The sequence below is a fragment of the Centroberyx affinis genome, unplaced genomic scaffold (assembly GCF_046629955.1).
Source record: "Centroberyx affinis isolate AG114_WGS23_722 - 3 ecotype Tasmania unplaced genomic scaffold, CSIRO-AGI_Caff_v1 ptg000668l_1, whole genome shotgun sequence".
Lineage (NCBI taxonomy): Eukaryota > Metazoa > Chordata > Actinopteri > Beryciformes > Berycidae > Centroberyx > Centroberyx affinis.
This window is the reverse complement of record NW_027279292.1, coordinates 84,100-109,198: the sequence shown is the minus strand read 5'-3', so window position 1 is coordinate 109,198 and position 25,099 is coordinate 84,100. Positions and strand designations below refer to the sequence as shown.

The 25,099-nt window shown below is 45.5% G+C and overlaps 1 protein-coding gene across 1 annotated transcript in view; it reads left to right on the top strand.

Annotated features, from left to right (window-relative positions):
• The first annotated feature begins 712 nt into the window (after nucleotides 1-712).
• The window catches only part of LOC139643887 (zinc finger protein 521-like), a 51,328-nt gene continuing 26,941 nt past the window's right edge, over nucleotides 713-25,099 (top strand). The window contains exons 1-2 of the mRNA XM_071519178.1: nucleotides 713-4,046; nucleotides 4,256-4,340. Of these exons, the coding sequence (XP_071375279.1) occupies nucleotides 891-4,046; nucleotides 4,256-4,340 (3,241 nt within the window). The 5' untranslated portion in view covers nucleotides 713-890. The remainder of the gene's footprint in view (nucleotides 4,047-4,255; nucleotides 4,341-25,099) is intronic.

Genomic DNA, 25,099 nt, shown 5'->3' with positions numbered 1-25,099 from the left:
CTCATGCCGGGCTTACATCTTAAAGCACACCCATTGTCTTGTGTTGGCTTTAAATGTCAAAGAGATTGCGTTTTGAGTCACAGTGGGCTAAGCCATTACATGGCCACATACAAGGTTAATTGTAGTAAAAGTATTTCCATTTTTCCTTTTCCCTAATTACACTTTAAATTGCATATTTAAATGTAACTTTTTAGATAACACCTAAGGAGAGGTATTGTTTCTGGTGAAGAAAAAAAGTCTAAGTTGCAAAGAAATCTAAATTCATACACCACTACCTTATAATTACCATGACGATTAATACCACAGTGGCCCACCTTTTCTATTCAACAGAGTGAAGACAAATGAGTTGCTAATACAGTCTGACAAAACACCTCTCTCTCTCTCTCTCTTTCTCTCTCTCTCTCTCTCTCTCTCTCTCTCTATCTTTCCCCCTCTGACTTGCCCTTGATCCACTCTTTTCTCATCCACTTTCACACTCTCCCATCTTCTCTCTCTCTCTGTCTTTCTCTCTCCCTCCTCTGACTTTTTCTGCAGACGGTGCTGATATTGAGGATGACCCTTCGTGTTCTTGGCCTGCGTCATCTCCCTCCAGTAAAGATCAGACTTCTCCAGGACACTGCGAGGACTATGATTTTGGCGAGGAGGAAGGGGGCCCTGGCCTGCCATATCCGTGCCAGTTCTGTGACAAGTCCTTCAGTCGCCTAAGCTTCCTCAAGCGTCACGAGCAGAGCCACGGCGATAAACTCCCTTTTAGCTGTACCTTCTGCAGTCGCCTGTTCAAGCACAAGCGCAGCCGAGATAGACACGTGAAGCTACACACCGGTGACAAGAAGTACCACTGTGGAGAGTGTGACTCTGCCTTCTCCCGCAGTGACCACCTCAAGATCCACATGAAAACCCACGCCTCCAACAAACCCCACAAGTGCCCTGTGTGCCGCCGAGGCTTCCTCTCCTCCAGCTCACTCCACGGCCACATGCAAGTACATGAAAGGGGCAAAGATGGCAGCAGCTCAGGCCTTTCTAGAGCTGACGAATGGAAGTTGAAAGAAACCCGCAAATGCAGCCGATGTGAGGAGGGCTTTGATGTCCCAGAAGAGCTCCAGAGGCACATCGCTGAGTGCCATCCTGAGTGCTCTCCGTCAGAGGATGGGGGCTTGGGCGCCACCCTGCAGTGCATCTATTGCCATGAGCCCTTCAGCGATGAGGGCACCCTGCTGACCCACATCGACCAGGCCCATAGCCGCGACAGGAAGGGCCACACTTGCGCTATCTGCTCTGAGCACTTCCTGTCTGTTGAGGACCTCTATGCTCACATGGACATCCACCAGCTCCCTGAATCTAGTAACCATAGCAACAGCCCCTCCCTGCTGACAGTGGGCTACACCTCCGTCTCTAGCACCACTCCTGACTCCAACCTCTCTGTCGACAGCTCCACCATGGTGGAGACAGCCCCACCTGTGCCCAAGACAAGGGGGAGGAGGAAGAGGGCTGCCCAGCACACATCTGACATGGGAGGACGTTCCTCCAAACAGCCTAAGATCTCCTACAGTTGCATCTACTGCAACAAGCAGGTGTTCTCCAGCTTGGCTGTACTTCAGATTCACCTGCGAACCATGCATCTAGACAAACCAGAGCAGGCTCATACTTGCCAGTTTTGTTTGGAGGTTCTGCCCTCTTTATTCAATCTAAATGAACACCTGAAGCAGGTCCACAATGCAGAGGACCATGCTGCCCTGCTAGCCAGCTTGCCTGATGCCCTGCTTCAATGTAACTTCTGCCCTGAGGTGTTGAGTGACCTCAACGCCCTCCAGGAACACATCCGCTGCTCCCATGGCTTTCCCAGCCCTGTGGCCAAGGAGAGCAATGCCTTTTTCTGCCCCCAATGCTTCATGGGGTTCTTGACAGAGGCCACCTTGGAGGAGCATGTCCGTCAGACTCACTGTGATGGGGGAAGCCTGCGCTTTGACTCTCCCCTGGCTGTAACTCCCAAGGAGCCTATTGTAGAGGTATACTCTTGTTCCTACTGCACCAATTCCCCTATATTCAACAGTGTTCTGAAGCTCAACAAGCACATCAAGGAGAATCATAAGAACATTCCTCTGGCACTGAACTACATCAACAATGGAAAGAAATCCCTACGTACCCTCAGCCCCTCTTCTCCAATATCTGTAGAACAAACTGCCTTGCTGAAGCAAAGCAGTTCAGCCTCTCGCACTACCAGTGAGTTCATCTGTAACCAATGTGGGGCCAAGTATACCAGCCTGGACCTTTTCCAGACTCACCTAAAAACTCATCTGGATGGCCTGCAGCCTCAACTCACCTGCCCACAGTGCAACAAAGAGTTCCCCAACCAAGAGTCCTTGCTTAAGCATGTGACAGTCCACTTCACCATTACCTCCACTTATTACATCTGTGAGAGCTGTGACAAGCAGTTCACCTCAGTGGATGACCTACAGAAGCACCTACTTGACATGCATACCTTTGTGTTTTTCCGTTGCACGTTGTGCCAGGAAGTGTTTGACTCCAAGGTGTCCACCCAGCTCCACCTGGCTGTTAAGCACAGCAATGAGAAGAAGGTGTACCGCTGCACCTCCTGCAATTGGGACTTCAGACATGAGACAGACCTGCAGCTGCATGTCAAACACAGCCATCTGGAAAACCAGGGTCGTGCTCACCGCTGCATTTTCTGTGGTGAGTCCTTTGGCACAGAGGTGGAGCTGCAGTGCCACATCACCACCCACAGCAAGAAGTATAACTGCCGCTTCTGCAGCAAGGCCTTCCATGCCATTGTCCTGTTGGAGAAGCATTTGAGGGAAAAGCACTGTGTGTTTGAGGGCAAGGCCCAGAACTGTGGCGCCAATGGCTCTGCTGCAGGAGGTGGAGAAGGCCAGGCTAAAGAAGATGTTGAGCTACAAGGCCTCTTGACAAACAGCCATGGTACAGTGCCAGTAGGAGGATCTGTGGTAGAATCCCAGAACAGCCGTGATGGAAGTGAGGAAGAGGTGGACACTGCAGACCCCATGTACGGGTGTGACATCTGTGGGGCATCTTACACCATGGAGTCACTCCTCACTAACCACCAGCTGAGGGACCACAATATCCGCCCTGGGGAAAGTGCCTTGATGAAAAGGAAAGCGGATATGATCAAGGGCAACCACAAGTGTAATGTCTGCTCCCGCACCTTCTTCTCTGAGGCTGGGCTGAGGGAACATATGCAGACCCACCTTGGGCCTGTCAAACACTACATGTGTCCCATCTGCGGGGAGCGTTTCCCTTCCCTGCTCACCCTGACTGAGCACAAGGTCACCCATAGCAAGAGTCTGGACACTGGCAGCTGCCGCATTTGTAAGATGCCTCTTCAGTGCGAAGAGGACTTTCTGGAGCATTGCCAGATGCACCCTGACCTGAGGAACTCCCTGACAGGTTTCCGCTGTGTGGTCTGCATGCAGACAGTCACCTCCACACTGGAGCTCAAGATCCATGGTACCTTCCACATGCAAAAGACAGGCACTATGTCCACCAACCACCCTATCGGCCGCAGCAATGCCATCTCTCACAACCAGCAGCAACACCAGATCCAAAAATTCTTCAAGTGTGCCTCCTGCCTGAAGGATTTCCGCTCCAAACAGGACTTGGTAAAGCTGGACATCAACGGACTGCCGTACGGCCTCTGTGCATCCTGTGTGACAGCAGCTGGCTCCAAGAGCTCCAGCCCAACGGTAAATGGAGGAAGGCAACAGCAGCAGCAGGGTGGAGCCACCACTCCAGCAACAACTACAGCTACATGGATCCAGGGGGAGAGTCTCAGCCCTGGGGAGGGGAAAGGCAAAGCCGCCTCTTCATCATCTTCATCCTCCTCCACATCCTCATCATCCGCTGCCAAGACACGATGCTCCAGCTGCAATGTGAAGTTTGAGTCTGAAGCTGAGTTGCAAAACCATGTCCAGACGGTACATCGGGAACAGGCTGGGGACAGCAACAGCGGGCAGCTTAGGACCCCTCAGGTGTCCCCCATGCCCAGAGCCAGCCCCTCACAAACCGAAGAGGTACTTGTAAATGACATTATATTAACTGAGATTGAATAGTGCATAGTAGAGGTCTGTCATATTGTTATGTATTGTCATGTTAAATCTGTACTAGAAAATTGTTTTATTTAAAAAAAAAAATGATTTATTCATTCTTGCTAATAATTCAAAAAAAAAAGTGAATATCATTATATTATATAATATCTTATTCCTCTTGGTCTTATGTACAGAAGAAGACATACCAGTGCATCAAATGTCAGATGGTGTTCTACAGTGAATGGGACATCCAAGTTCATGTGGCCAACCACATGCTGGGTAGGAGATGACTCTTTGTTTTATTTCATTGTGGTCGTTGCAGTCTTGCAATCATGCTCTTCATATAAGAGAGTGCCTGTGTAATATGTAAATGCATTTTATGGACATTGCCCAAAATATTTTGATAATGTAGCATAATATTAATCAATTCGGCTTTTAGGTTGACCATTTAAAGGTTGCAGTCAATGATTTTGTGTGACTGGTCATCAATACAATATACAGATCATGAAGGAAAATTCACTCAATTTCACAAAAAATGTGAAATATCTTACAATTTTCAAACATCATCTGTGCATACATTTTTGAGAGTGAAGGGATGTTTGTAATAAAATATTTGACCCTGTCTCATTCAGGCACACAAGTATCTGGATCACATCACCAAATAGGTGGAATTATTTTAATATTTTGACTGCCAACTGCATCCTCAGTGTTATGCATCTTATAAACTGACCATCTCCATTTCTGCATGCATGTGAATGGTTAAATATAGTATGTGTGCATGCTTGTGCAGCAAAATCTCTCCACTTCAAATCACTCAGGAATGGAGGTAGTTTGAAGTAGTGGAAACATACAGATTATTGAAATATGTTTAAATACCAGTCCAGAGTATATTCAAAATTTTGAATATGTTTTTGCACTCATTCCAAAACATGGTGAGTCTTATTTGTGTTTACAATGCTTGTAATTGTAAAAATTACAAAAATCGGACACAATTATTGAAAAATATTTTCACATTGCTACATTTTTTGTTCATTGTTCCCCTTCGGTTAGCTGGTAAATTCAGATGACTGAGATTTGGATATACAAGATTTAGCTGCATATTCTCTTGTTCTCTACACGTAAAGACTTGTCAAATCAATTGAAAAAAAAATTGATTATTGAAATTATTACATTGATTGTTCATCACAGAATTATTCAAAATTGCTCATTTCCCTTCAAAAAATTCCTAAACAAAGGATACTAGTGTAATACTAACCTCCACGTTTTCAAAATGTCTTCACTTTTGGTTGTCATTTGTATGCAGGCAGAATAATTTGTAGAGAATAGACAATTGGAAAACAGGTTTTCTTGCCTGCAGTAAGTAGGCGTCTGAATTCCGGTCTCACCTTCCTTTATTCATTCATTTATTCAGCTCGTTTGGCGGCTCTTTCATTACACTGCATTATCTGTTGTCTTCAGTGGGAGAGAGACTCATTGATCTGGAACCAAACCGCCTCTCTGTTTGGGACACGCTTCCAGGCGCAGGTGAATTTAAACACGGTGGGCAATTCTATCAGGACCGGTAGGCAATTCTATCAGGGACACACTGTTTGTGCATAAACAATCAGAGGCATGTGATTTGTGATTTTGATGCTGCGGTGTATGTGCAAAGGAGAGAGACGGGCTGAGAGTGTGTAGGTGTGTATTTTGTATTCATCTTTGCGATCTGCTCTCCCACTATTCTACTGGGGGTGCCTAATACAGTACCATGCCAGCATTAGTCCTTTCTCTCGCAAAGGCAGGCACGGAGCACACTGGGAGGGTAGAAAACAAACCCCCCTACTGGTTATTTTATGTCTTTCAGCCACACAGGCACACAGTTCCCCCATAATAGTGGAATTCAGACAGCTTAAGATAACAGGAGGATAGGTGATTGGGTTATGGTCTGATGTCTTACTTCTCTGATATTCCATTGTTTTATTTTCGACATGATCATTTGTTTCATCGATTTCCTCGAAAGGATTTCTGTCAGTTGCATTTGTTTTACATGTGGCCTGTAAAATAAAAAGAAAAGGAAATTCGTAGAAATGAAAATTGGGTTGAAAGATAGATGGAATCAAGACGTGATCACATAAAAAAAAAAAAAAATAGATAACGGAAAAGGAAAAATCAGAAACATTATAACTGAAGTAGGTATAAAGATATAAAAAAACATATGCATCATGTTGGTCGTGTTGTAACACCAATGTTCATCTGACATGTCTTTGAATGGTTTTATGCTGAGAAATTGCAATTGCTCCCTCATTGAGAATGGGGTTAAATTTGAACCAGGCTGTAATCACTGCAAAGCCAATTTGGGCCAAAAACACAGAAAAAAATACTCATTTGGAAAAGCTCTAAATACCTTCTCCCTGAAAAAAGGGACACTTTCTCCTTTTAATGGCCATCTGCACAGGAGAGGGGAAACAGGGGGCTGGGGTCATCTCCGCTCAGCTGTCAGCGTTATTAGCGTAGGTAATGGAGCAGACGCTGGATTCATAGGGGTGTTGTTTTCATCCATGCCCCGCTCCATGGTGTCAGTTCACACTGATAACTCTATATATAGTGATGTGGCGTGACATAACCATAGTGCTAAGTGTATGGAACAACAAAACCTGAGCCTGTCTCACCCAGACAAGTCCATCTTAGCTGCCTTTGTAATACAATAGTCTCCCTAAGCCAAGTGCACTCAGCCTCCTCCCTCTCCTCCTCCCATCGGGCCGAAGAGCTTGTGGCTGCCTCTTCTGTATGACTGCCAGCACATTTTGATGCATGGATATTACACTCCGATGATGACGGTCCTAGTTCAGACAGAAAGCACAGCTCTGGTGCCTAGCTACTCGACATTTAGTATGATAATGGAGGTAAATGAAAGGGAGGGCGGTGGCCATGGGTGCAGAAGGGTGTGTTGCAGACCAGCCCTAGCCAAGCCTGTGAACGGCCCCACGTGTCTTAAGATGGAGGCCGCAGCCTGCTAGGGCCCAGATGGATCAGTACACATTTGCTGTACAGCTGGTCGCTCTGTTTGGGGACCTGGTGTGATACTCCTATGGAGAAAAAAATGATATCGCCACCATCCAAGGAGCAATTTAATAGCAGGCCAGAAGACAGCTGGCCACTCTTTAGTTTAGAGTTTTTTTGGCATGGCACACTTACAGAATTGAGGGTGTCCGATTTTTCTCCAGAGACACACAGATTTATACAGCTTTCAGCTGTTGTAGTCGCTATCAAATCCCTTATTTCTATTTTTCTTTGTTTGAGATTAAAAAACAAATCCCTCCGTCAGTGTAAACTATTTGCCATCATCATCCGTTCTAATTGCATAGGACAAAATATTTAAAATCACAGTGCTGTGACAAAGTTATCTGTTAGAGTACCTTTGAAGGTCTTTCATTGTCACAAAAGCCTGTTTGGTTTTATCAGCACGGCTTCATGCCACCCCAGTGCTTCACTTTGACCCCATTGTGAACTATGACATTTGGAGCCTCATGGGGGGCACGTTTGGCCCATTTATCGCACTGTTTCAAATGTCCCTGTGTGGATTTTCAGAGCCCTGACATGTTTTGAAGCACGGGCTCTGTCTTAGAGGGTTTTAAAGGTGAGAAGGGTTTTTGCTTTTCTGTTATATCTGCTTTCAATCCGATTCTCATCTCGCTCTGGTCCATTCCAAGCAGCTACAGCCAAGGTGGCAGTGCTCAGAAGGACAATCGTAAACAAACAAACCAAGCACATCCCAGAAAGTGGTTTTGGGGTCACCTCTACGGATTTTTGGGTTGGTGACAGCACTGAGCCTGAAGCCAAGTCAGGGAGGAGCCTTCTCTCACAGAGAGGAGCCGGTGGCCTGGTCGGCCCAGGCAGAGGGGGGCACTGGAGGGGTGGAAGGGTTCGGGGGCGGAGAGGGAAAGGCACATTTGCTGTACAGCTGGCCGCTCTGTGTGAAGCAGGCACTGTGGGCCGTTACAGAGCTGGAGAGGAGGGCGAGCGAGAGGCCTTTAGCTCTCCTCCAGTTTCTCCTCCTCCCTGTTCTCTCTTTTTTCTTCCTCCTCTCTCTGTCCACTATCTCTCTCTTTTCCTCTCTCGCCCTATCTAGCTCTCCCATTTCCATAATAACCTAGCTTCAACCTGGCAACACATATTGTGCTGGCTGTTCGTGATGAAACAGACCAGGAGGCACACTGTAACAGTATTTGAAGCTAAAACCTTGTTTTGTTGCTTGCTAAGGGCCGCAAATTATCCTTGACACATATCCTCTTGTTTAGGGCCCCTAGAGCAACTTGGCCAGTGTATGTTGATTACATGGTCTCCGTCACTGTCTCTACCCTGGTGGCAACACATTTACTACTCCATTAAGTGCTTTTCTTCTCATGTGCATAAACAGAACATGGTGTTTTTATTCTTTGTTTCGTTTCCTGTAATCCTCTTTGATTAGGTATGTCTGATGGTGTTCCCTCAGTTTCTGGGGCTCATTCATAGAGCACATACACATGTAATCTGTTAACGAACATGGCCAACACTCCCCATTTGACTCCTAGGGGGCTGGATCAGAGTCAGAACTCAATAGTCAACACGGCACAGAAACAGGATCAATCTTATGAAATAAATAAGAGAACAGGCTTGGACCAGCCAGTGGAAACAAAGGAAACCATGCGTGCCATATACTGAGTGTGATTTCTGCCTGCTTTTATTAATTGGTGATTAATAACGCCTCTCTGTTCGTTAGCGCAGTCACCTCCCGTGCAGCCAAGTGTGTTGCTGCTAATATGCAATTACGCACACCTTCCTGCTCGTTACATTATACCTCTCCCTGACTAATGTGGCATCCATGAGGAGAATAGGAAGCAGAGCAAGCTGCAAAAAGGGCTATCGATAAGATTCTCACTTTCACTTGCAAAAGTGTTACCTACCTGACTGGTTAGAAAAAAGTTTCTTACAAATTCCTCCATGTAACCTGGAGACTGCATTAAAAGTTTTACAGCATTGCAGAGACTGTTTTGCTCTTCCTGGTGTTTTTGTTGTAAAGCAGGGGTAATTGACATCACCATGGGGATGCTCTGTTGCTAGGCCAGACAAGCTCGGTCTGATGTGGTCCTTATCTATTGATTTTCTTGACATTTCCCCACACCTCACAGACTAGGCCAACATGTGAGAAAATATCTGATGCTCTCAGTTCATACGGCCTGTTTGTACAAGCTCTGAGCGAACACTTGCCGCCCCTTACTGCATTGCAATTGGTAGGCTGATGTCACCATGGTGATTTGGGGCAAATTTCCTTCAATGGATGGTTGAACTGTATTCCTTCTGTTGCTGTTAACTGGACAGCAACAATTACAAACAAAATATGATGATACAAATTTGTCTAAACTATTAAGCTTTTGTCTTTGAATCTAAAAACAGAATCTAATGCAGGATTCGCTGGTATACTTTCCGCATTCTCCCATATAAGACTAGTTGGGGACTTGGGCGACCTGAATAGAGGTAGGCTTTTCCTGCGCTCCTGGCTATGTTTTATTGATATACAGGAGGGATGTCTCCTTTAGAGTGTTAATGCCAACCCTTGTTCTGAAGTGCCCCATAAATACTGGATGATCAGAATTAACCTCTGCATTACTCTGCCTCCCCATGGGCTCGGAGATGTCACAGAGGCCATAGGAGCATGCGCACTCCTGGCCCTCATTGGTCTGATGGGGTTGCTTAGCAGTCTGACTGGGAGGGGGCTTATGGGAGCAGTGCAAACAGACAGTCCTGCCTTAGTAAAGGTCAGAGCTGCAACCCACACCTCTCAAATCCCAGCCTGGCCCTGGTGGGACCAGGGTTCCAGGCGTGCCTGGAGATGCTTGTGGCAAGGGAGAATTACACAGAGAGCAAAGTGGTGTACTGCTGCAGCAGTGCGTGGCTTTTAGAGGTTGTCACCACCAATATTAGTGTGACAGACAACTTCATCTGATCCAACTTTGTGTAGTACCTCTCAGTTGGTGTCTGTTTTGGCAGTGACACACTGTGGTACCAGTAGCTATCATGGGCTACTGGATACAAAGGAGTTTCGAGGTTGTTCTCAAAATTGTTGTTAAGTAGACTTCATAGGCATGGAGAGGCAGTTGGTTGTTTTAGAATCCAAACAGACTACAAAAAGAATACCGCAAAAAGTTTTCCCCTCTCTTTATGGAGCACAATGGTGGTTTTCCAAAGTGCCATGTAACGAATGACTATCCTCGTCGAACTTGGGTTGTGTGAATGGCAGACAGGGGAAGAGAGGGGAGGGGGATAGAGCTCTGAAAGGCCCCCCAGCGTCAAAGCCTTAATAATCATGTGAGCGGCGCTGGACTTCATTACCCTCCTGTTCGACAGGCCGAGTGCCAGCCTGGATTGCTGGCTGGCTGTGGCAAGGTCAACGGCGGAGGAAAAACCAGTTACTGTGTTACTCTGGAGCGGAATGGAGAGGGGCAGCCATCTGTCAGCTCAGGCCTGCCATACCCGCAGAGCAAATGGACACGGGCGGCCAGAGGAGAGGCCACAGACACCCATAGAGCTAAACCCAGTGAGCATAACACTGAGGCATGGACACAGACCCAGCCAAAGAGATGGACCTTGGTACCACTAAAACACATACACACACATACACTCACAGTGGAGAAGATAAGGCTATCTCCAAGAAATTTGGCAGCAAGTTGTGTGTGTTTATGCGTGTTTGTTTTTTAGTGTCAGTGCACTATTGGGCCCCCACTGTTTTAAGTCCAGATGGCAAACCATTTGATAAAAACTTGATAAAAGTCTTGCTTGGCTTGCCAACGGTAAATGTTTTAATCATACTGTTCCTTTATGAAGACGAATTTCTTGTGAATGTAAGTAGTTGAGAATGTTATCTTTGCCTTTGGACAACAGTTTTATATTTCTGCTGGGACTACAGGCAATCCAGGGACCCGGTGCACAAGACATGTTTCCTGCCTAATGACAATACAAGCGACGCCGCCACTTGCGATGTTCTCTGATCTCTCGCGGCCTTCGATATTAGACTGAAGCGTTAGTGTTTCACCTTGCTGGCTGTATGTCAGCTCAGCAGAGAGGGCGTCTGAGTAGCAGCGACCCACTCTGTGAGGACCTTTACGATGCCCTCTGGCCGCAGTGGAAGAACCCTGTGGAATGTTCCTAAGCTCTCTAATAGGTTTCAGGTGCTGCGGGCCACCGGCCAGCCCCCCACCATCACCCCACTCTGTGTGTCTTGTGTGATAGGACTCCCCGCTCAACAGTCAAAGCACCGCCATTTCTCCTCTAAAACAGAGCAGGCAGAGCTGTGAAATGGATCCCCATCATCATTTACAGTGTAGAAGAAAACTGGAATAAACAAGCAAATTCCCTTTGATTTTTAGTTGCATAACTTACATTAGCCAGTTGTTCTGCACTCTGTTTAAATGTCTATTGAGGTTGTTAGGTTTCACTTTAAATGTTGTGTGATAGGGTACGCAATGCATACTGTCAGCCATCAATCTAAGCACATCTCCTTTATCTGAAATTTTTACATTTTGATTGCTCTTCTGATCAAAATGTAGCAGTTTCTGTCTCACATAACATAATATTATGACATGATCTCTGAACCCCGTGGATGAAATTAGACAGATATGCAGTTTGTGTCGGTACCATTCCACAACTCAGCACAGCAAAAGTTCCTCCTTGTTTTCCTCCTGTGCCAAGAGTACCGACCCCCCGGCTTGAGCGTCAACATGCTCCGGAAAGCAGGGAGATGGTCCTGGGCGATTCCCCCACATTAATGGAAATCACACAGGAACTCCCTGGATGAAAGCTTTATTAGTTATTAAGCTTTAATGTTGATATCAGTGCTTATATGTTTAGTGGAGTGCATGTTGTTGCTGATGTGGAATTGTCAGAGAGGTGCAGATTTAGTAAGGAATTAGTGTACACCCAGGATTTAATTAAGGGGATCTATTTCCATCTTGTTAGAATGAGATAATGTGAGTACTGCATGCATCATAGGTTACCATATTAAACACTGCTTTCTGTAACAGCATTATATCCACTACAGTAGGTGCTTGTAGATTATAGTTGAAGCAGGAATACAGGCTGGATGAATGGTAGAATAAAGGCAGATTCAAGAGCCAAATATCATGTGTTTTGGCACATGTAGTACAAGCAACTGTTTTATTTTGAATATTATTTTGCTTTATTTCTAGTTTCAGTATCTTTCCATATGCAAACACGTGGATAAAAACATAAGTGGCAGTCAATAGAGGTAAAACGGTCACACTTCCTCTCTTTTCATATGTCTTGTTCAATTGCCAGCATCGCAATTCAGTGTGAACATTGAGGCGACATGGCCTCTTTGTCTCTCCATTTGTCCCACCACTGCCTAGAGACGTAAACCTTAAGCCACTCACTCTCTGATTAATCTTTAACATTTATAATTACTAATTAAGTTAGTAAGAGACTTTTAATGTAGTCCTCCTTCAATGGGGAGCAGAGAGGACAACAGATCATTAGCTTCAATAATGAACGCGGATGAGACAGATAATGGCTTATGATAGGTGAACACTGACAGTTATATTAAATGAGGCGAGTATATGGGAAATACTATGGGCAAGTAGCACTTCATGGATTCAAAGACACAGGGAGACAAGGTGGTGAAGTGCCCCCACAAACTCCAGTGTTGAAAGGCCCTGAAGCATTATGAAATTTAGAATAAAGATTATAGTTTGTTCTAATTAAAACACATTCATCTGTAATATAGCGGGGGCTGTATTTTATCCTGGTTAATGCACACCTAGTAATTGTGTCGACCGCACTATCAGGTATGGATAGATTTTATTTATTCATTCGCACTGGTTTCATTGAGTTTTTGGTCTCCCTAATGTCTTTGGTGTTGCTCATTATCACATTATTGCATTAGTGCCTGCATTATCCGGGTGGCTGTAAGTTGCTGCCCATTAAAAGAGTCATTTCATTTCTGTTTTTTACCTTAACGACGATGTTACCCTGGCACATTCCGTGAGCCTTCCCACTTTGGGGAAGGTGCTTATGCCATAATGATTATTATCATTAAGAAGATATTAATGTGCTTAGTGTTTGCGACCCAGCTGCTCATCATGGCCTGAGCTCCCTGCCGGGGAGGGGAGAGAGCTGCTGCCAAAATGGACAGTGCACAGAGGCCACCGCCCACCTGTCCAGAGGTTTCAGGGTCAGTGGAGGTCACGCCTACCTGCCTTCCTGCCCTCTGTTGAACCGGAGGAGGCACGACTCGGAACAGAAAATTGGAAGAGACGAATGGTGTGATATGTTTGGTGGAATTACGTTAAAAAGCGCTTCTGAATGAGCCAAAGTGTAATGAATTCGAGTGATTTTTTAAAACTCAACCCAGATTTTAAACATCTCCCTCTTATACAATATTGGCATACATATTAATTATAGTTATGTTACTCTGATGTGAGGGGAAATGTATGTTTTCCCTGTAGAGATTCATTCCACATAATTATTCAGTAAATTTCCATGTTGCCATTATTTCAGGCTACTCCAGCAATGGAGCACTAATACTAGATTTTTGGGGAAATTAGATTCAATCAGAGTTGTGCAAATAATGTGTTTAATTTCCTCAATTGTTTATCAGACAAAAGCAGACAATGTGATATATTAGCATATAAAAGTGCTCCGTTTTAATAACTTCCACAAAATCTATAAATTTGTTGTTTTATAATGGAGGTGCAGGGAAATGATGTTGTGTGATGACTCATGTTTGAAAGCAGTGGCTGGAGGAGGACTGTACCAGCTTGGGCGCTGTACTGTAGCTCTGATCTAGTCTTCATATACACGCAGATAGACAGTGTGGGGCTGAAGGCAGTCTGGCTCAGTCTCCTCCTCTCCCAGTTTCAAATTGCTGCTTCATTAGAACTTGGAAGAGAAACCCATGGTTACATTTAATCAAACGAATCGGTATGGCAGACCCACACAATCAATCACAATCCTTATCCAATATGCTACATTCTGTAACTACCAAGCTGGCTTGGAGAAAAGTCAATTACGGCCCCTCTCTCTGCTCCTCTGCCGGGTTGCTGTGATATTATACTGTTTCTGCAGTTGTTTTCATTATGCGTACATGGACTGTGTGCATCTAGTTTATACAGCTTTTTTCCTATTCATACAGTTATTTCCTATTTTTCCTATTTATACTGCCAGTTCTTGTATGATACATGCACTGGGGTTTGTTGGGGGAGTATGATGTGCCATATCTGCAATAATCAAATTAACTATTAATGATTTTTGCTCTCAAACTAACACTTGTGCTACTCAGTGGGCTGCAGTCAATGATGTTGTTCATATTTCATATGTTTCATGTCCATATGGATCTCTTCCCACTGTCTCTCTGTATGAAATCATTTACAGCTTGTTTCTATAGATGTTCCAGCTTCTCACCCTGTATCCCTGCATACATTCACACACACACACACACACACACAGACATGCACGCTTATACACACATACTGTAAACACACACGTACAAACTAAATCCATCAATCCTCTTTCTCTCTTTCTCTCCGTGGCTGCTTTTTCTCCCTACCTTTCACTTACATACGGACTCACTCCTTCGCGCACAAACAAGCACACAGACTCACGCAGAATACACATACCGCACATAATACACACATGCGAGGAAACACACACAAACGCACGCACACACAAGGTAGCTAGGTTGGTGGGGGCCATGGCTGCAGCTCTTCTGCGCAGTCCCAGAGTGGCTCCCGGGGCTCGGCTGCCAGTTGTTTGCCAGCGTCTCCGGGTGGAATTCATTCAAATTAAAGCGGCGGAATGAGGCCCGAGTCCCAGAATGCCTCGTCCCTCTCCTTCATCAGCATTCCGCCGATGAGAGTAATTAAAGCAGAAATTAATTCTGCTGTAAGCAGAGGAGCCACAGAATAACTGATATTAGAGGCTGGATGATGAATGCTTGGCATCAAGGGAGGTCTCAGGGGAAGAGGGGGAAATTCACAGATCTCTTTTTCTTTCTTTCTTTCTTTCTTTCTTTCTTTCTTTCTTTCTTTTGCTCTCTTTTCGCCAACTCCTGTGTTTCCATTTCTCAGGTTTATGTTGCCTACATTTCTCAATTCTGTTTCTTTCTTTCTCTCTGTGCGTCTGCTTACTATTTTGTACCCCTTTTCATTCTCTACATTCCTTTCATCCTCCGTAGCATCATTTATTCTTCCAAGCTATAGTAAAGATTGCCATGCAGAGGTGAAGCCACTGGGTTTGAACACGAGTGGAGAAGTCTTCGGCAGACCTCCTCTGCTCAGTAACAGTATTTCACATTCTGTCAGCATTGGTGCTCTCATTATCAGTCACCAGGCATATTAGAGTGTACTGATGCTGCAAATGCTAGTGCTTTGTTATTTGTCAACAGAAGCCAAAATGAAGAGTGCATCCAGGTGAATGGTGATTCTATTCTATGATACCAGAGGCATACTGTTAAGTAATAGTGTCACAGGAAAAAATAGAAATCTTTTTTAATTGTTATGAGACTATGTGTGCAACCATAGAGATGCATAATTATTGAACTAGACTGTCTATATAAAGTGCCTTGGAGCTAAATAGAGTGTATTATTTTCAAGACAAACAGCAATTTTTTTTTCCAAGGCATAGTTTGATATTGAACCTTCAAGCTCTCCAGATGATGTGATATTCTACCCAGGATGATTCAATGATCCCCCACGTCCCCTGACGCTTTATTTTTGGAATAGCACATCTTTAGCAAGAGCAGTCACAAGACTGAAAGACAAACAACTGAACTCATGAAACACAGAGACTGGATGAGGCTGTCAGTGAGACTGTGTTTTCCTCTCTTAGAATCAAATGGAATTGAACAAAGGTTAGCTCTTTGGGGCTTTATGATAATGTGATATACGATGCTGCCATGGAATTTGCCAATGCATGTCTTAGCACTGTCTGACTCCAAGGGAGGAGTGAATGGTAATGATCCTGACCTCTGCTCCTCCCTCTCTTATTCTGCCCTCTGGGTAAAAAGCCTGAGGAGGTAATAAACAATAGATAGATTTGTCTTGTTTGTATTTCAGCTGCCGCTGTCTTAATGACACATGAGATTGGTCTCTATTTTGAATGTAATGCATACCAGGCCCTGCAGGTAGTTGTATTGCGTTTTAAATTGGTTTGTTCAACAATATCTCAATCAGATGTAAATGAGTGGAAGCTCAACTTGAGAGTTACTGACCGCCATTAAGAATTTAGAGGGCTGGCTTGGATGGAGTGGAAACACAGAGTGAATGATTAGAAACCATGGAGGCCCAAATGCAAACTGGGGCCCTCAGAGACAAGGGCTGAACCCACACACAAACCTGTTGATGAGGCCAGGTTGGGGTCTGGAAAAGGCTGGAGGGAAGCCTTCTCTGGTGCTGCCCAATAATGATTAGTCTTAAAGGAACAGTTGGGCTGCATTTCTTTTTGCTGTTTCCAATTGTGTCTTTCTACTCTACACATCACAGCCATGAATTAAGAGACAGCGGACTGACTCACAATACCTCTAGTGTGGATCATTCACATTATATGTTTAATTGCTTTATTTATATGTATATACAAGTATAATATTATTCCTTCCTCACTCTATCAGTCTTCTATGTCTTTCGGCTGCTTCTCTTCCCAGTCTCCTCTGCACTTTGGAACGATGATATGAAGCAGAAATAGTAATCATACAGTAAAGGCATTTCCTCTGAATTATTTAGTAATACTGTCTTTTTATAGACATGAGGTTTACCTATGTACCTTACTAAAAGCTTGGTGCTTAACAGCGGTTTTCAGGATGTATTGGGATGGATCATATTGCTGTAGTGCATGATATTTGTTCTATCATTCAGAATGGCAATGTCTGTATCAACTGGGAGGGCATATTTCGATGTCTGCCATCCTGGAAATTGTGGCAGCATTGTTTGTTTGTCTACTTTGTTCCACAGACCAATAAAAATACGCTCAAAATGAAACCTTGGTGTAACGATGACCTTAAACGCAATGACACTCTTTCCCATAACATTGTCCTGTCCAATAGTCCAGAACTCCCCTAAGAGGCCTTACAGCAAGTCTAGGAGGAACCGAATGAGAGAGAAATCGATTACTTTCCTCTCTCCACTGTCTCTGCCCTGGCTGAATTACTGAAACAAGATGCTGCACTTAGAGGAGTCTTTGGAGAGGCAGAGAGAGGGAGAGAGGTGGGGGAGAGAGAAACACTTTTAGGGACATGGGTGCCATTTAGACTAGGACCATCTTCTCACAAAAAGCCACTAAAAGCAGTGAATGATCCTCTTCCTGTCCCTGGCTGGGAGGCGGTTAGCCTCCTGTGGTTAAGTGAATACAGAACATACACTCAGGTTTGAGGTCAAAGCAAGATCATTAAAAAGAACATCATTCCTATATTCCTATAGTCCAAGCATGACATTCATACACATAATGTCATGAAAATAAGATGACAGGCGTGTCCTCCCACATGTAAGATTTCAAGCAGATTGCACTGAGACACTCACTGAAACACTCATATACATTTGTTATTGTCCACAGCCTGAACAGCTGCATCAAATTGTCTTAAACTTTGGCTTCGCATACAGTAGCATAGGAAAACATAACATAATTATGGTGTGTCCAATAGCGTGAGACTGGGCCATGTGGCCCAAGTGTGATGCTGTTTTCAGACTTCCTAATGTCAAATGGGTGTTGTTTAACATCCACACCAGGTTTTATTGTCTGAACTATGAAGATGAAAATGAATCCCGCTCGTTTGGTAGACAGAACGTGGTGCTTAAGGGACCCAATCCCTGTAAGTGCCATTAAGTGGAAATTGCCGTTCACATATTCCAGTGGTTTGATTAATTACACTCTCTCATGTGCTTTCATAAAGGCCCAATGAAATATGGGGAGCAAATTGCATTGTGTTCCTGTATCCTGTTATGTAAAAGCAGTTTAATTATTGACACATGTTTTGCCACCTGGCAGGGGAAAGGATGGTTGGACATGAATAGAAATCATACAATAGATATTATGGACGGGTAGAGCTAGCACTTGAGATGCCATGTGTTTCTGTATCTGTGTCACAATTGTATGGCCCGGTCTTCACCTTGCCTCAGTTTTCCTCATGCTGAATCACAGCGTAAAGAGCAGAAGTGATCAGATGAACATGTCATAGTTGTAAGTGAAGCATTTTCAGGAAGCGATTGTACTTTTAACCCTGTTTGACTGCGTGCGACAGGACGGCGTTTTGAAAGGTGTAGTCTGATAAATATGTAGTTAAGGAGATATTTTGTGAAGGCTGCACAAGCTCCTTAGGGGATTAAAAGATCACTGCCGGCTTTGTGTGATATCTTAAGGTAGCTCTTTTTGATCAGAGAACAGGCTTAGACACTGCTTAGTTACTGACACGCCGCTACGTCGACATCAAGGAAATTGTGTACGACGCCAACAAGCAAATCTGCAGTTTTAACAGAACTGTCTTTCTTTATTTCCATTTTTTTTTTTTTTTTTTTCAAGGCAGTATTTTTCGAAAGCAGTGCCCCCTACTGCCACAGAGACGAAATAGCATCACAATGTCAGGGCATTACTCCTCTTTTCGTAGCCAGTAGTGCTTGAGCTCCACTCTCTATTCTGTATTCTACAGTGTATGTGGAGGTATTAGCTCATAAAACCCTCCTACTGTCATATGAACCCACTGCCGTCCCTGAGCTCTATATGAACAGCAGGGCTCTGATACTTAGTCCCAAGCTGCTCCTGTTTGCCCAAAACGATCAGGCCTGGCCTCGTGCTCTCTACCTGATCTAGTTGACTGGGCTGTGTAAGTTAGGTAGGCAGTCCCTGTCTCCATCCCCCTCCTCCCTCCCAATATGCACTTGGACCCAGGCTCAGGCTGCACCTTTTGTGTTCCACAGGGATAGGGGGGCCAGATGGAGGAATTTGATTAACCAGCAGTGGAGGACCAAATGTTCAATTGGATACAGAACCAGTTGGAAGGAGGGAGGGAGCGAGGGATGAGGCGGGGGAAGAGGGAGAAATCTAAAATGGCTGGTCATGTGCGCCGGCCAACACTTTCCAAAGGGGAGCCCAAACAGACACTGAGGTGTAGTAATGCAGAAGCCCTTTTCCAAGTACCAGCTGGGCCTTTTAGGAGCCTCTATCCCCACAGCAGACACTCGGCAGCCTCCGAGCAGCTTGACTTTACCATATGTGGAACTTTTTTATGCTCCACCTGGTTTCCCCAGGGGACCTGTGCCGCTGGGACGCCGGAGGCAGGTGAATTGCTCTTAATGCAAGGCACTGAATCACTGGGCCAACAACATGAGGGAAGTGCCTAGGGAGAGGAAATGGATCTGCAGAAAGACTGGCGCGGACTGGCGCGACCTTGGAGCCGGTGCCCGCTGCGGAGCAGAAAACGAGGCCGCGTGATGTGTCATTGTGCCTCCGCTCCACACACCTCCACTTTAATAATATCCACAGTTGTATTTCTTATGTAACATTGTGTATCATTTTTCAAAGTGCTTTTTAAAATGGAACTTAATCCATTTGTAAACTCAATGTGTATTTCCCAACCTCTATTTAGTGCCCCATGCTAGCCACTGGTCAATTTCAAGCCGCTATCTGAGTTTCTTTCTGTCTCTCCCATTTCCTTTTTAGCTGTATCATCCTCCTCTCCATTTCATCTGATAAGCTATTGATATAGATTTTGCAATATTAATTTAGTAAATGCAGTATGGCTGCACTTAACTGTACAGCATTTTCCTCATGATGGAATATTTCCATGCATATTTCTGTTTATTTAGTAAACAGAAATATGCCGTGCCTCTAGTTAGTGATAGATTTTTTTAATGTAGTTTGAGAGTCCAGACCATCAGGACAGGTAGGTCAGATGAGGGAGGTTTTGGCCTGGACAGTGGGGGTGTGGTCACTCTCCTGCCTGCACCTGTCTCACTGAGGCTGTGGCACAAAGCCAGAGGTCAGGGGTCACTGCAGGGGGCTGTCAAGGTCAAAGGTTTATCACTCTCCGAGGGGTCCTGCAGCCATCACTCAGGCCCTACAGTACACATGATCTGCCCGCTTGAGTTTTTTTCTTCCCCCACTTTTTCTAATCCTTCCAAATGGCTCGGGCAAAACTCCTGACAGCAGCAAGAGAAACAAACTGTGGGGTGTGGAGCTCTAAGCCATCAGCTGGAGATTTCACTTTGAAAAGATTCCTTTTTTCCTCACTGCCCTTTCCACCAATCAGAGGGCCCGCCAGAGTCCAGGCACCCAGAGCAGCTGCCCTCTGACCCTGCCAGCGGTTGTTGGTTTATTTTGTTTGGGCATTTTAGAGAGGATGGGGCTGCTTTTGACAGGTCAGGCAGCAGGACTTGGATGAGGTCTTTAGCAGAGACAGCCAGAGAGGGGGAATTTCACAGCTCGAGAAAAGACTCAAGCTTCCCCAAGCTTGTGTTCCAGCTCCAGTATTACACCCAGATTGCTGGAGAGAAAAGAGAAAACTGGGGTTGTCACGTTCTAGCTCATTGAGACATGTGGAAAACGGCCCATTTTGGGGGGAAAAGTGGGGCCATTCATGCAAAGTCAATTCCATCAGCAGACAGAAATTCCTTGATACCCCTGTTTGTGCAGCTGTGCCCTCCGATTAAATTACACCAACCCTCTCCCAACACCCACGCCTCCCCACTGCCCCTCATACTAGTCCCCCACACCTCCTGCTCCCAGCCAGGAGCTTCGCTGTTGGGTCTCCTATTCGCTGGGGATAGTGGGAGAGGTGAAGAGACAGGAGGGGGCATGTAACCCCTTGGCTCCCCCTACCGGCGGCAGTAATTGGGGCGAAGCCGTAGCGCTTCCATGGGTCAGAGGAGGGGCCTGTCATGTGAGGGGCACAGGGGGGGCAGGCATAGGAGGCACGTCCCCAGAGATGCAGTACTAACCGTCATGCTGTAGCACCAACTCTGACAGGCCGCAGGGAACGGGCCTGCCGGATCGAGCCTGTCAGCTGTTCCAGCAGCGCAGAGCGATCGTGGAGCCCTCCGCCGGGACTGTATTACTGAAGGCTTTTCTTCTCTGCCTCTGTTTTATTTTTTGGGTGGGGAGGGCAGGGTTGCGAGTGTGTGTGCGAGGGGGGTGTTGAGGGGTATAATTGAGAGCACAGAGGGAGCTTCGTCTCTCCATCTTATGATTTGGAGGTGAAGACAAGCGCCCGCGGGGGCCCCCTGTCAGAGCTTTTGGGCGCGCTCAGTGCAGACTTCAATAAAAACACACAAAAAGAATTCCCCCACAAGGGCGCCTGGCTGAATTGCTGACGCCAATGTAAAAGATTCCGTTTTCTGTGAATCATTTAGTACGCGACCCTGCGTTCTCTACACAACGTGACAATAACAGGAAACCCCCCTCTGTCCCTCTTATACAGAGGAAAAAAATGAGAAACGCAACAAACCCAGAGAATGCTGAATTATTTTTTTCACACATGCGATTTCACACATCGATCACCCTCTGCCACTCCTCCATTCTCCTCTTCCCCTCCCACCTCTCACTCCTCTTTTCTTTCTCCTCTCCCTGCATTCCTGTCATGACAAATGTCAAACACAGTCAGTTAGGAGTGTGTTTTTTCTTTTGGTAACCAAGAGCTTGCCAAGTCGAATGTGCGCTGGGACAAGACTGCTGCGGAAGCATCACATTGGAGCACCAGCATCAGATATTTCTGTGAAAGTAACAGAAATGTTTGAAGGTGTTGTCACAAGCTCACAGGCTCCTGCTGTTTGCGTGCACCAGAGGGAAATGGCGCCTTCTCAGCCCTTTTGTCTCCTCCCTCCCTATTGTTGTTTTTAAACTTATTTCTCTGTTTAGTTGTTATCACTTTTATTGTGGTTAAGAATCTCAGCATGCCTGTTTTTTGTGGGTTTTGACAGAGGGGGTCGGTGTTGTAGTCAGAGTTAAAATTAGAGGAGTTGCTTTTCTGCGTGACTTGGAGACATGTCATCTCCTAGAAGCGGTGGGGAGTCTGTCAGTCACAGCCATGGTGTGTTTTAATCATCTCTGTCCCACTTGGAGAAGCGCTGACGGTTAGAGTGAGGGTTCCCTCCCCTGGACAATACCAGGATTCGAGAATCTCATACACTCTGATGTCAGATGTAGCAACCGGTTAAGAAATATGAGACGTTTCTTCCTCAAGTTAATCCTGCAAATTCAATGGGGGAATCAAGCAATGTCTGGTGAATTTGAAGACATATCACAAGTGTGTTTGAAGGTTTTTTGTGATCTTACAAAAGATATGACAGCTGGAAGGAGATTGGCAACAAAATAGCAGGAATTTGTCACTATAATAAGAGAATGGAGCTGATAGAATAATCAAAACCCACGACATCTTAGAAGCTTAATGAGCGAGGGCTCCCCCCAAGCGAGCAATAATAATGGTGTTTTGTAATTCTATAGCCTTTTTAATAATACTCCAAGGAATTTTAAATAGACAGCATTTCTTTGTAAAGCAAAGTAGGTTGGATGGAAGATTATATTTTCCATAATGTAGTAGTGATGACTGCTAGTGTCTCTTTACAGTAAGTCTTTGACAGAAAATGTACGTTCCAGTAGCCAGGAAACTGTGAAGCAGAGTCAGGCTGCAGGTTCCCTTTAACCCTGTGTAGAGTTGGCTCCCAGACTACATCCATCCAGCTCACTCTCCTTTAACCCCAGCCCCAGTCTGAGCATGCTCCCTGTGGACCTCTCCAGAGATCTGGCCTCTCATTTCTGAGAGCATCCTCTGACAGTCTTAATGGACAAGTAGTCTCTCTCCAAGGCCAGGAGAGCTCTCGCGGAAAAGACCACTCTGGGCATGTCTGGGATAAGTACCGTTTTCTCCTCTCTCGTCTCAGGCCCATCTAAGGTTGTGTTTACGGGGAGAAATTAAACGGAGCCGTCAGACAGCAGTGAACACAAGAGGAGAGGAGAGGAGAGGAGAGGAGAGGAGAGGAGAGGAGAGGAGAGGAGGGGAGAGGAGAGGACAGGAGAGGAGAGGAGAGGAGAGGAGAGGACAGGAGAGGAGAGGAGAGGAGAGGAGAGGAGAGGAGAGGAGAGGAGAGGAGAGGAGAGGAGAGGAGGAAAACAGAAAAGAGTGGAGGAGTGGAGAATGGAGGAAAAATCTACTAAAAATGTCTTTTTAAGAAAATTGTGTGCTAGGAGTTTTGATACCTAATTTTCTAATAATATTAAACACACATTATTAGTTTCTGTCATTACAGAGAAAATAAAAATATTAAATATATAAATTATAAATATATGTAAAAAGTTGTTGAAAAGCATTCTCCTTAATAATTACATCCTCTCCAAAGGCAACTGGAGTGCGCAGATTTACATTTTAGGCATTTAACAGACACCAGCGTGACTTAAGACACCAAATTGAGCTTTAAACAGAAGTACTTAAGAAAAATATTCCTATAAGCCCCCAAGCAATTAGTCCAGCTGCCTGCCTTTGTCCACCTATCCATTGTGTTCTTTGTAAAAATCATTCTCTTATACCTCCACTTACTCCATCCTTTGAGACGCCATTGGAAATCCAGGGCTCTGAGTTGAACCCACAGTTGGTTTAAGTGTAATGAAATGTATGTCATGTCTCTGGCTCTCTCCCCCTGGCTTCCCCTCACCCCTGGCCCCATGAAAGCACTGCCTTTGACAGGAAGGCCTCTGCGGCTTCTTCTGCAGTGATCTTTAGCCCCTCCAGGTCCCATCGACTATTTCAGGACGTCCCTGCGATTTGAGGGTGGACTCAACCGTTCACGCATGCTTCAGAGCATCGACTGAGGAGAAAAATAGACAGATAGATGGAGTGGAAGCCTCGGACAGTTAAACCAGCCCTCTGGGAAATCCTACCCTGATGCCTGGCTGTATATAAAAACAGACAGCTTCTGCTCTAATAGTATTTATTAATGTTTTGCGGTATGCTTATTGAACAACACCGGGCTGGTGGTGCTTATTCGACATGCTGTGGAACTCTATCTAGGCGCTCATTTACTCAGTGGTTTACGCTATCTTTCTCTTATGTGTGCCCTTTTTTTCAGTCCTTTCATTTGATTTTCGACAGTACACATAATGGAAACTATGGCAACAGAAGTCAGGTGCGGCGTCTGCAAAGGCACACAAGCTGAGCCATCCCAGATGATGCACATTTGAATTTTAACATATATTGACTCAGTTCTTGGTATCTGTTTATTTATCATATTCAATCTTTATGCAGATGAGGGCGAACAGATCATGCGAGGAACACTTACCGTGCGTCTGTATGTGTGTATGTTTATGGGGCTGTGTACGTGATTCACGTGTGGTTTTTATGTGTGTGTATGTGTGTGTGTGTGTGTGTTTGCATGTGGATGTGTGTCTGTGCATGGATATTGCAGCTTGGAGAGAGTGTGCATGTCCACTATATTAGACAGAGCGTGCGAGGGGTGCCTCAGCGTGTGTGTACTGCTGTCTGTTCGGAGCTCTCGGCGCCAGCAGGGTGCGCCATTCCAATTTACCCATCAGCCACGGAGGTGGGGGGTAAAAGCGCGGGGCATCGCTGTCGGAGATTTCACATTCGAGGGACGAGATTACCAGTCAGGGGACCCCTGTGTGGAGGTGATGAGGGAGGGAGACTGCCGGGGCACAGCGTGGGGGAGTTGGGGACTGTGGGGGGATGGGGGAGGGAGGGGGATGGGGGGAGGGAGGGGGGTGTGGGGGGGTGCGGCACGACTCCACGTCACCCTGGAATCCGCGGGCTCTCTGTTTTCTGGGGAGCGTAGCTGCCAAGCTGCACATCTGTTTGACACCAGGCGCTGTGGTATGCCAGTCAGGGGCTGTCTGTCCTGATCCACATCTCTTCTCTCTCTAGTTTGTTCTTTGGATCTGGACTAGTGCTGAAGCTCCGTCTCTTCACACAGCCTTGTGAAACTGTGTGTTTTAGGTTTTGAAAAACCCGAAAAACAAAACAAAAAAGAAACATGGGTGTAGGATTCCCACTATAAGATGAAATTCTTTATTTAGCATTCTTT